At 35.2% G+C, this 11,863-nt stretch overlaps 1 protein-coding gene across 1 annotated transcript; it reads left to right on the plus strand.

Moving 5' to 3' along the window:
• Positions 1-6,938: 6,938 nt before the first annotated feature.
• Positions 6,939-8,979, plus strand: LOC135135587 (phospholipase A2-like). The gene is made up of 6 exons (XM_064064683.1): positions 6,939-6,954; positions 6,998-7,203; positions 8,231-8,330; positions 8,390-8,549; positions 8,690-8,848; positions 8,901-8,979. The coding sequence occupies exons 1-6, from the start codon at positions 6,939-6,941 to the stop codon at positions 8,977-8,979; spliced, it is 720 nt and encodes a 239-aa protein (XP_063920753.1).
• Positions 8,980-11,863: the final 2,884 nt, after the last annotated feature.

The raw sequence follows: 11,863 nt of genomic DNA on the forward strand, positions 1-11,863 counted from the left end.
TGCGGTCTGTTATGGAAATTTTGCGAATTAGAGGTACCTTCATGGCTTTGTGGCTTGTTCATATTATATTTTCGTTTTCTGCAATCATTAATGTGATGTCCGGGCTTTTTACAATAATTACAAATTAAAATATTATTTCTGGGCGATTCAAATTTTGGAACATAATTATTATTTCGATTAGGAAAATTTTGAGAAAAATTTCTGGAGTAGCTAAAGTTATTATTCGAATTATGACCTTGATTTTTCTTACGACAATCTTTGGCTATGTGTCCATTTTTGTTGCAAAAGTGACACGTTTTATTACTGTTAGAATTAGAAAAATTATTATTAGAAGTAGTATTCCGCGGGTTAGGTCTAAATAAAGTAATTCGTTCTTCCTCAATAGCACTTTGGAGAGCCTCAGCTAACGATTGATTATTTCGCGCTTTTACAATATTTTTTATAGAGTTATCTAAACCTTCCAGAAAAATATTTAAAGCCAAGGATTTAATGTATGTAGAAATGGTTTTGCTTTCAGCTTCAGTCTTATTTTCACAACTTGCATTAATTAATTTGTACTGTAATTCTTCTAATCTTAAACTGTACGACCTTACATCCTCATTACGACTTTGCACACACGAGTTCAATTGCATTTGTAAATAAGAAATAGTTTTCTTCCCACCAAAACTTTCCTCTAGCATAAACTTAAGTTCATTCCACTGTGTTATCTCCCGATATTTAATTACATCTAACGCCCTGCCTGACAGCTTAGTGATAATGCCTTTCAAAAGACTAGGTTTAACAGTTTCTTTAACACTGGTTATCGCAAAATCACACTTATTTAAAAATGCATGCAAATCTAGATTTTGACCGTCAAATTCCGGAACTAATCGAAGTGCTTCAGCAAACGGTAATTCAATTTCTGCCATGATGAAGTCAGTGGAGTTATTTCGTAAAAAACAGATGCCCAAAGGAAATAGAAAAATGGAAAAAATATTCTTACAGTAAGAATGCCGTGATCTTCATTCCTTGTAGGGTGACTCTTGTAGTACCGGACCTTTCTTTCTCTCGAGAATAAAGAGCCAAGGTGAACTTTTCGTCAGCTACCAGGTGTCTTCCTTTTTTTCTTTTGGGACTGATTAATTGCGAACAACCAATCAAGCGATCCCACCGCTGCCACCAGAAAGATGTTGTAGACCTCGGTCACAACAAAAGGGTTCTTCCAATTTGTTAGAAGACACTTTTATTCACCACGTTACTTTTATTCGCGTAGGGAAAATTTAGTAATTAAGACAGCTTCTTCACCAATACTACTTTTATTCAGGAACGAGTCGACAAGTTATGATCGCAAAGATCAGGCGTACCAAAAACAGCACCGACAGTAATTAACTTTTAATTATTTATATTCTGAATGTCTTCACACTGATCACCAATTTATATGTCTTGAAAACAAAGAAAGTACAATACTTGATCTCTGATAACAGTCACATGAGTTACGGAGAACTACAGCTATCAAATACAAATACTAGATGCAAACAGTGGAAACTTGTGAACTCGATTTACATTGATTTAACATTAATTGATTATATTGTAACATATTTTTAATAAAAATGGGAGGTCCGTAACATTCGTAGCATTTTCTTTTCTGTAAAAGTGCGAAAAAATTAAAAAAAATAAAATAAATGTAAAGTCCTGGGAGGCCGTGGTTTTGCACCGTCACCACGCCGATAGGTGGCTCTGTACCCAAAATTTCTTAGGGACTTTGCGTTCTATATTATGGTTTTATTTTATCTATGTACCTCTTGGACAGGCCATAATCTTTATACTAGTCGGCCATGGTGTAACAAAATGGAAACCTACGTTGTGTGTTTTTTTCTTTGAAAAGTGGCGGGAAGACGTTCTTTCATACAAGTGAGCATATACTACGTGCGTCGAGAGCGCAAGAAATAATAGATACAATTTTTAGGAGGAGGCAAAAAATTGCGCCCCCTCTTTAGGAGGAAAGAAGCTGCGAGCGAAGGCGCCACGGAGTTGCCATCTCGCATTCACTCCTCAGCCCCAAATCCCCCTATCGTATATTCACAGACATATTACATTTCAGATGAAACACCTTGAAAATATGAACAAACACAAAATCCTATACAAATGTTTGGAATCAATGCAAATATTTGAATATCACAAATTTAATAAAACAAAGCAAAATCTGAATTAAAGTAACTGGATGCAAATACACAAGTTATTACGGGCGTGTGGTGGCAGATTTTAAAGTTACGGCAGTTAATAGGAGCACAATAAAAGTACCCCTGGGGCGTTTTAGCACAAGCGGAGTTTGGGGCTACCGGTTCGGGCTGGTCTCCCCCGCGACGGTGATTCTATCTATCAGCAAGCCTACCGCACAGCATCTCTCCATTACGAACATGCCGTCCTGACCAGGTCGTTTCGGTCGAAAACTGGGGGTGAAGTCAAGCCGACAACACACCATCGCCCAGACCGTTCCCACTGAATCTATTCAAAGCCTGCAACCCTTGTGCAGATGGCGCGATAAATCCCGCTAGCCGCCACGAGGAGCCGCGCCCTACGCTTCTGCTACGTGTTTCGGTGTAATTTAACCTCGATTCCATTTTTAAATGTTCAATTTCCTTTAACTCTGCTATTAACAACAACTGAACAAGTGTTAAAGTTTCAAAAGAACAATAGACAATATTTAAATTCTCCATACAATTTTGTGAAATTTTAAACAACAACTAATTCTTATGTGAGATTAAAATTGGACATCAAATAATTTTACGGTGAAACAAAAGATCTGGTGTGAAATAAGCTTGTGCAAATAAAAATATTATGTGAGGTTAAAACTGCAGAGCATGGAATTTACGTTCAATTAAAGTTATACAACAAAGAAAATTACTGAAGTTAAAATTGTGAGATAGAGAAATATTGTATGAGGTGAAAAATTGCAAAGTTAACAAAATTGACATGAGATTAATACTTGCCACATTTTATCAACGATTCAAACAAAGAGTTTAGATTATGTTAAATTATATCATGATCCAAGTGATTGGTTACTTCAAAAAAACAATTTACTTTGAGAGTTTAGAATACCGCGAACTGGTTACCCCAACAAAACACATGATAAACAGACACAAAAATATCCAATCATCGTTGCGAGGAAAAAGCGTCTCGGTGATGTAATGTTTTTATCGTTGCGAGGGAATACCTCGATGGTGTTATTAATCCCTAGCGTCGCGAGGACATGCCTCGATGAAGTAATCAATCTGTAGCGTTGTGAGAGCAAGCTTCGATGATGTAATCAATCTTTAGCGTTACAAGGACATGCCTCAGTGATGTAATCATGATAACGACGATAACCGCCTAAGGGAAGAAATTATTTTAACCCCCCGCCAGTTCGCAGTATAATGAATTTTGTTTAACTGCCGTAAATGAACTATTAGCAATCTTGTGTGAAGAATTAAGAAGTGTTATAATGTAACACTTACGTATGTGCATCCAGAAACCTATTCGTAATTAAACAACAAAGGTGTTTTCCTGACTAAGTGAATTTCATGAAATTTTCTAGCAAGTGGTTTATTTAAATAATCCTGATTGTTAAATTGTGTTTGTACTAGCTAACGATTAAGAAAAACTAACTTGATTGGTGAATTTACAAACAATAAACAAATTTCCAGCACGTGTTCCACGTTGGACGAAAGCCCGCACTTTTTTCCGCAAGAATTAGCCGCGCGGTTTGGGGTAAACTGTGTCATTATAGAAGTTACGATTGATTGTCGTTAAACAAAGGCCTCCTCACTTTTATTAACGACCAAACCAACTAATTTAAACTAGCTCTTACCACGTGTTTACATTCACAAAAACACATTCAGACTGACGCTCCGGCATGTCGCCCTCTGTCTAACCACCAACCCTCCAACTAAAATCCCCTAGCGCTACTAATTGTCCAACTATCTAGCGAGCGTTACCGTGCACCTGGTTGCCTATGTTTAACGATTTCTTTTTTGTGGTTGAATTTTTTCTCTTTAAAATTCAAATTATTCAAATGTGATTTCGCGCCGCTGTTTATTAATTTCAGCGCGAAAATTTTGATTTAAATTCGGTCACCACAATATCTACATGATCAGGGCGACACTGAAATTCAAAAAATTGTGCCACTCTTGATGAGCCGGTTGTAATTGACATGGTCATCCCCAATCATCCAACTACATGATTAGTCATATTTAAGAGTATGTTAGTAAGACGTCAATCTAATTAAGAAAAGAAATGCCAGATCCATCCTTGAATACCAGAATCATTTATGGACACGTTGTATGTAAAAATAAGTTGAACCCAGCAACAGTCAACTGTTTTCTTTCAAAAATATTTACTCAGATGATCTACATATGCAATCAATATTACATGTTAGACTATTAGTTAAACAGAGCAGGCGCGTACCGCGGTCAACCAATAGTAATTCAAGATTTTAAATTTAAGTTTTTGTAACAATTTAATTAAATTTCAGACAGAGTGGATGATAAGTTGTATTCGTCGTGATAAATTGTGTTTTAATTGTTATTTGTGTGAACAATTGTTTTATTGTTATTTTAAAGTCATGTCCGTAGGTAAGTGACGATTATTAACTTGGATTATCATTGCTTGTATAGTTTTCCAAATTCTCTAAAATTATATGGCTGTTGCCCATTTTTGTTTTTAGTGGTGCCATATATTATATGATCTTACATAATTTGGAAAACTGTCTATTTGCAAATTATTATACCTATTATAAGTATTATATCACTATAAATTGGTGTCGGCTGATACTAAGCTATCATGTGAAGAGAACTCTGTTTTTTGTAATTTTATCAAAAGTTGATTACAGAAAACGAAAAAACTTCCTCAGATTGGACGAGAAACAGTTATCACTTTTGCCTTGGGGAAAAACGGAACTAAAAAGTCTTGCTAGTGGAATCGGTTTTATCTCTCTGAAAATTGCGTGTTTAATCCAAATTGTTGATGTTATGATAAATAGACAAGTATCTAGTTCAAAGTAATTAATTTTTGCAGTTTTAGCCTAAATTTCTAGATAATATCACCTTCAACATAAAAATACCTTCCACACCTTCCACAATATGAAAAAGTAGATCGTTTGTTTCAGCCAATCTGTCTTCCGTAAACGATTTAATTAGACAGATAATGTCCGAACTTCTGGACTGATTGTTCTGAAATTAAAGATGTATTTTAAGAATATCTTGTAAATGGTTGAACAAAATTTGCCTGAGCATCTCCACTAATTTTTTTTAAGTAACTATAGACCTGCGATTTGTTAATCCATTCCTATTATTATCGTTGTGCGTGTAGGTTTTTACAAAAAATATCTTAACTTTTACAGTTTGTAACGAGGGGGTCGACAAGAAAAGCATAGAAGATCGCTAAAAAAAGCCGAAATGAACTGTAAATTTTGCCAACCGCTTTTGAAAATAAGTCAACCGGATTTTCCACAACGAATGTAAAATTGTCTGTACTTGCCCCAACAAAAGTACCCACACATAAAAATATTGCTCTGACGAGCTTTCGAAATCTGCATTAGGTTTACCGTTTGTTCAGCTGAAACCAGCAACAACAGGAAGAATGGCACGTCAAAAATAATTTCAGCCAAACTCGGGCAGAAAAGGTCTGCCCATCCACAAAACAATGAAGAAAAATCGAAAGTCGACAAGGTAAAACTTCCAGATTGATTTTATTTTTAAAACAGAATTTTCACGCAGGAGATTTCTGTGTTTTCTAATTTAAGCTCCCTCACGGTGTACCAGTTACATTAATTAATTTAGTACGGAATGAAGCTGCATATATTTTTAACCCACTCGTTCAACTGTTGAAAAAATATAACTAAACTTTTCCACTAGTAGTGTAAATAATTAATAACGAGTTATTAAAAGTAATATAAAATATTGTGTCAGCCCATACGACATATACGAGTATAAATAGAAATTGAAAAAGAAGTTTGTTTGCATAAATTGTAAATAAACGCGTTTTATATCATTACCGATAATGTAGAACATAATTTACACCTTAGAGAAACCTTAGACTGATAGTTTAAAACGATCTTCACTTTACAGTTCATAACGATGGAGTCGACAAGGATACCAAAGCTGTGACTACATACCAAGATCGTTAGCACAGAAATAAACTGGAATATCATGCCAATTTTTCGAAAACAAGTCTACTGGATCTTCCAATCGGATGATATACTTAGTGAAACCTCCTGCACTTACTGCAAAAGTACAAGTGAAAACAATGCTTCGATTCTTCGTTGTCCCAAAATTCTTTTTGTACTCTCGATTTATACTTTTATTTTTCTTCGTCACTTGGGAAAGGCAGACCTTTTCTGCCCGGGTTTAACTGGCGTCATTTGTGACGTGATTATTCTTCCTGTATTTTAGTAGTGGTTTTGCTTGAATCAATCTTAGAGGCGATGCAGATTTTGCAACTCGTCCAAGCATTGTTTTCGTTTTTGGACCAAGTACAAACGTATAGTATTAGTATTACTTTTAAACATTTTGTAATTGTATTGCTTTATTTTATAATTTAAAAGCGACGTAGGTATTCAAATCTGTACAAAGTGATATAAAGGTAGTATGATAACTTTGAAGCCTTTGTCTATGGTACTGTAATTCTCAAACGAATGTCCCGATTTCAACGCGTTTTTATTTTTTTTTTGTGAAAGCCAGTTTAATCAGGATGATATTAAAACTTGTTCTTCACGAAATCCACAATAGTCGTTTCTTACTGTTGGACCTCTGCCTAATGATACATTTTCTGTAACCTTTTGTATTAATTAGTTGATTTAAATGACAAACCAAAACGTGTTTCTGTATATAAACTGGAGTTTTTCAACTTAGTCAATGACATAATCTTCGTCTAAATCTTTCAAAAATTTTCCGTAACAACTGTTTTTGTCTTAACCAGTTAAAATGTCTTCTGGTGTGGGTGCGTCTCTGTGTGTGATATACATTATTTTGGTGTTAAATAGATTTAGAGGTACCTATGCTGTTTAAATTTAGTTTTACTCTTCTTAGGAAATATATGTTTCTTCAGATATATATCTATGTGTACAGACTTGAATTGGATTCAGATTTTGTGGACATAAACTCTTTTGATTTAACTAGCGCACGGGTCGCCCTAGCCTCGATATGTGTGAACGTTAAATCAAAGTCCAAATCTGAAGATAAATTGAATGTAAAATTTTTGTTATGATAAATAGGTACGTTTGTTCAAAAGCAGATAACCAATAAGGAAAATTACTTCCGATTCTGCAATATTGTAGCTTATTAACTATACTACAATCAGTCATAATTGGACACAACAAAAAAACCTCTAAATATATGTTACTCTACATTTTGGGAACTACTCAGTTATATTGAGTACAAAATATTCCAGTCACCTAATATTTATAACTGATCCAAAGTAGATTTTCTATTCGAATATTTTACTCTAGTTGGATTATACAAATCAACTATCATTCATTTTACGTGTAGGTATCACTCTTTCATCTACATCCAAAAAAATATATTACTGACTTTTAACTAGACTGAGCGTGTTTCCTCACTGACAAAAGCCGCTAAAAGTCATGAAACGTCGAGAAAACATGAAAGTAGCCATTCGTCGGATAGACTCAATACTTTATTCTCAGCTTACGCTTCGGAAGTAAAAATAATAATCATAAATAATAGGAGATATAATTATCATAATTACTGACGCCATTCGCTGTTATTTATCCACAACATGGATAACAACATGCAACGAAAACTGTTTCATTAATAATGTATGTAGCTATTTAATAATCCAATTGGAAGATAAAGAATATTTTATGTAAACACTTAGTACTTAACAATAAATAAACCATGAGTAATTAGATAATCACTGAAGTAAATTTAAAACAAAGGTACACGAAACTTGCCTTAAATCAAAACAAAATAAAATTAAACATTCAGTTTCAAACTTAAACATGTAGATAGTTTTATTATCTATTGAAATTAGCTACCTATCCAGATATGCATTCTCTACACAATGTGTCGTAATCAACTGATTGAGCAAATCAAAAGTACAAGATACATTAAATTATGCAAAATAATCTCCAAAAATATATATATAAAAAAACTATAGCTTAAGCAGTGGCAGTTTCCATTAAACTTGGTACAACATGATTTATTTTCTTGTAATTCTATTTTTCTTTGCGAACCAGCAATGTGCAGAATTATTTCAGATCGTATGGGATAATAACATTGACTTTGACAGTATCGAAGATGAAGAGTTAAGTCGATCCGGTCAAGTACGGATGCCTAATTGGTTTCTGATTTTTCCCGGTAACATTTTGTAGTCAAAACTTTGTAAATTTGACTTCTACCTTACTTTTTTCCATAAGGTACCAAGTGGTGTGGAGCTGGAAACATAGCAGACGATGAAAATGATTTTGGTGAATTTAGGGACACAGACAAGTGTTGCCGAAATCATGATTTATGTCCTGATATAATTGAAGGCTATCAAACTAAGCACAACCTCACCAATCCATCGTTTTTCACAAGGTAAAGTTTAAAAAGAGTTGAGTGAAATTATTACAATTTTTAAAATAATAAGAAAAACTAAATAACAATACTCCGGATTCGTATACATATATTGTAGCTATTTGTTTTCATCATTAAAAAAACTCATGTTATTGATACAGATTAAACTGCGAATGTGACGAAGAGTTTCATAAGTGCTTAAAGTCGGTAGACAGTCAAATTTCAACGCAAGTTGGACATTTATACTTTACTGCCTTGGGAACTCAGTGCTATAGTCTAGACTATCCAATTGTATCATGTAAGAAATACTCCTATATCCCGTAAGTATTTTGCTCTAGTTATGCTTCTACTGAACTACATTTATAATTCTAGAAGAAAAAAATGCAAGGAGTATGAATTCGACAAAACTAAAGATAAAATTTACGAATGGTTTGATGTGCCAAATTATTGACATGAACAGATTAACAAGATGTATAAAATTGGAAATATTTAAAAACTGTAAAAATAAAAGAGGGTCTTGATGAAATTTGAACTAATTTTTCTCCTACAACACAGCTTTACTTATATGTTACGTTAACCAGTGACAAATTTTCGGAGGGTAAAAGTAAAAACATTTGAATGAAGTACCTACAAGATATTTGAATATCTTGATCACGTATCTATGTACAGTTCCTACACTACATTAGGACCTAGTAAAATTTTACAACCGTTACTTTGAGGGATTGTTGGACAATGCAGGGGGATAATGACGCCAATAAAAGGAGCGTGCCGCCAGTGTATAGTGGGCTAGAAACATCCATGGTTGCATTGAATTTGTGATTTATGGTATTGTGGGTCCAACCTTCATGGTTAACTTTGAAATACCAATAAAATTTTATTAGATGCTGTTCAAGTGATGGAACTGTACATAGCTAGAGTTTATCTGAAATCAGAAGTACACCGAGTGGGAGGGATGAATGCGCAATGAGAGTTATTTTTCCATGGCGCAAAGCGCCAAGATGGGCGAATAGTATGGACGAGTCAGTGGCGGACCATTAGTGTTGTTGTTGGGGTTTGCACGTTGCACGCGTTAGCACCAGAATGTACAAAACAGGTCCAAAAAGTAAAGGAAGTTCGTTCTCGACGCCGCTGATTCTGTGAAAGTAGTGCTCATGCGCACTAAATAGTGTTTCAAATACTGGTATCTGCGCTCTTTTATTGCTGTGTACTTCTGATTTCAAATAAGCTCTAGTGTGTCACAGTGGATTGCACTAGAACTGCTTGTCTGGGTCTCTCCTGTTGTAAGAGTAAACAAAAAAATAGTTCAATATGATATTTGGTCTAACCATCTGTGTAATGTAACATGTTATTGCTTGCATTTATTGAATTTTGAGGATCGACTAAAAATGTGTAAAATGCTTATTATGAAGCTATGAAGTCAAAGTCGTAAACGCACTAAAACTTTGTGATAACCCAAACTTCCCGCCTTAAAATTTTGACCTTGAAACAGTTTGAAAGGCCCGCGAAAAATTTAAAAATTCAAAGTTTGGCCTTGGCTGTGATCGTCTAACAAATGAGAACCTACGTTGTGTTTTTTTTTTTTTGCTTTTGAAAAATGGCGGGAAGAAGTTCTTTCATACAAGTGCATACACTGTCGAGAGCGCAAGAAATAATTAACAGAAATTGTTTTGGAGGGGGGGAAACGGCACCACCCTCACAGGGGGAAATACGCTGCGAAGATTTACCCCTCAGCGCAAAAACCCCCTTGGTTTTATTCCCGGACGACATTTTATTACATTTCAAAACCCTTAAGATATGTGAAAGAAAAACACTCGCGAATTGACAGACCTACACATATGAAAACCGAACAAACACAAGACCTACACATATGTAAATTGGATGGCAGAAACCGAATCATTATGAGAGTGTGGCGATCGAACAAACATAGAACAAAATATAACAATTTCATTTATGAGCACAGCAAAATACCCAGAGGGGGCGTCGTAGCGTGAGCGAAGTTTGGAGCTCCCGGTCTGGGCTGGTTTCCCCCGCGACGGTGATTCTATCTACACCAAGCCTGCCAGACAGCACCCCTCCATGACGAGCATGCCGTCCAAGCAGGCCGTTTCGGCCTAAAACTAGCGGTGAAGTCTGGTCAACTACTACCTCGTCGTCAAGACCGTTCCCACTGAAATCTAGTTCAAAGCCTGCACATATGTGCAGAGAGCGCGACACATTCCGCTACCGCAACTAGGAACTGCGCCCATCGCCGACACTACGTGTTATTGTGTTATTTACCTTCAATTCTATTTAAATGTTCAAACTCTATAACCCTAATATGACATTACAACCGAACAAATGTTAAAGTTTCAACAAAGAGCAATCAACAACATTTAAATTCGCCACACACTCTTACGGAAATTCAACAACAAATAATTCTTAATTGAGATCAAATTTGGACATCCGATAATTTATATGAGAGAAACATTCATCAACAAAACACTTACATGATCAAAACTTAGCAAAGATTTATAAAACAAAGATCTGGTGTGAAATAAACTTGTGCAAACAAAATATCATGTTAGGTCAAAACTGTAGAGCATGGAAATTTACGTTCAATTCAAATTATACAGCAAAGAAAATTACTGTAGCTAAAATTGTGAGACAAAGACAAATTGCATGAGGTGAAAGATTGTAAAGTTAACAGATTTACATGTGATTAATATTAATTAGTGTCCAGTCAAGTTATTGGTTAAAATTCAAACGTGAAATTATTTAGCTGCATTGTGAGCCATTATTACACATACATTTCCCCAAACAAAACACATAAACAAACATGGCAGACAAGCTGCAGTTGCAAAATGGCGTTGGACGAATTCGTCATTCCAAATAATAGGCGTCGAAAATATGCGATGCAAAAATACGATGAATCCTGTGGCGTTGTATAAACGATGGGCTAAATAAAAGGAATAGAAGGCACGTCCCCCCATGACCCACAATGTTTGTTAATTTGTTCAATAGATTCAGTTAAAACATGTGCTCGTTTAAAAGAAAGAAAATGGACGCCTCAAAATGGCTGCTGCCTGAACAAAGAACGGTGAAAATAACAACTCGTTTGCCGCCATCCAAAATACAGATTTCACAAATATAGCTAAATAAAGCATGGCCCGAACTAGAAATCACTTCCTGTAAAGCCCTACTGCGATGGATTTTAAATGAAAGATAAAAAAACGAGATTAGTGGAAAAAAAAGCGCACGCGTCGAAGTGTCACGAGGTCAGAAGCATCGTCGGGGCTTGAAACTCGCCGCGAAACAGGTGTTCAAAACATACCTCTCCAAAGATGCGAAGATTTCGA

Source organism: Zophobas morio, unplaced genomic scaffold, assembly GCF_036711695.1.
Source record: "Zophobas morio isolate AGI-343-1 ecotype UQ-CSIRO unplaced genomic scaffold, CSIRO_AGI_Zmor_V1 ptg000024l, whole genome shotgun sequence".
In the NCBI taxonomy this organism is placed as follows: domain Eukaryota; kingdom Metazoa; phylum Arthropoda; class Insecta; order Coleoptera; family Tenebrionidae; genus Zophobas; species Zophobas morio.

Coding starts and splice junctions, on each gene's coding strand:
- LOC135135587 (XM_064064683.1), top strand. Junction 8,331..8,389: donor TTGGTTTCTGATTTTTCCCG/GTAACATTTTGT, acceptor TTTTTCCATAAG/GTACCAAGTGGTGTGGAGCT. Junction 8,550..8,689: donor AATCCATCGTTTTTCACAAG/GTAAAGTTTAAA, acceptor TTATTGATACAG/ATTAAACTGCGAATGTGACG.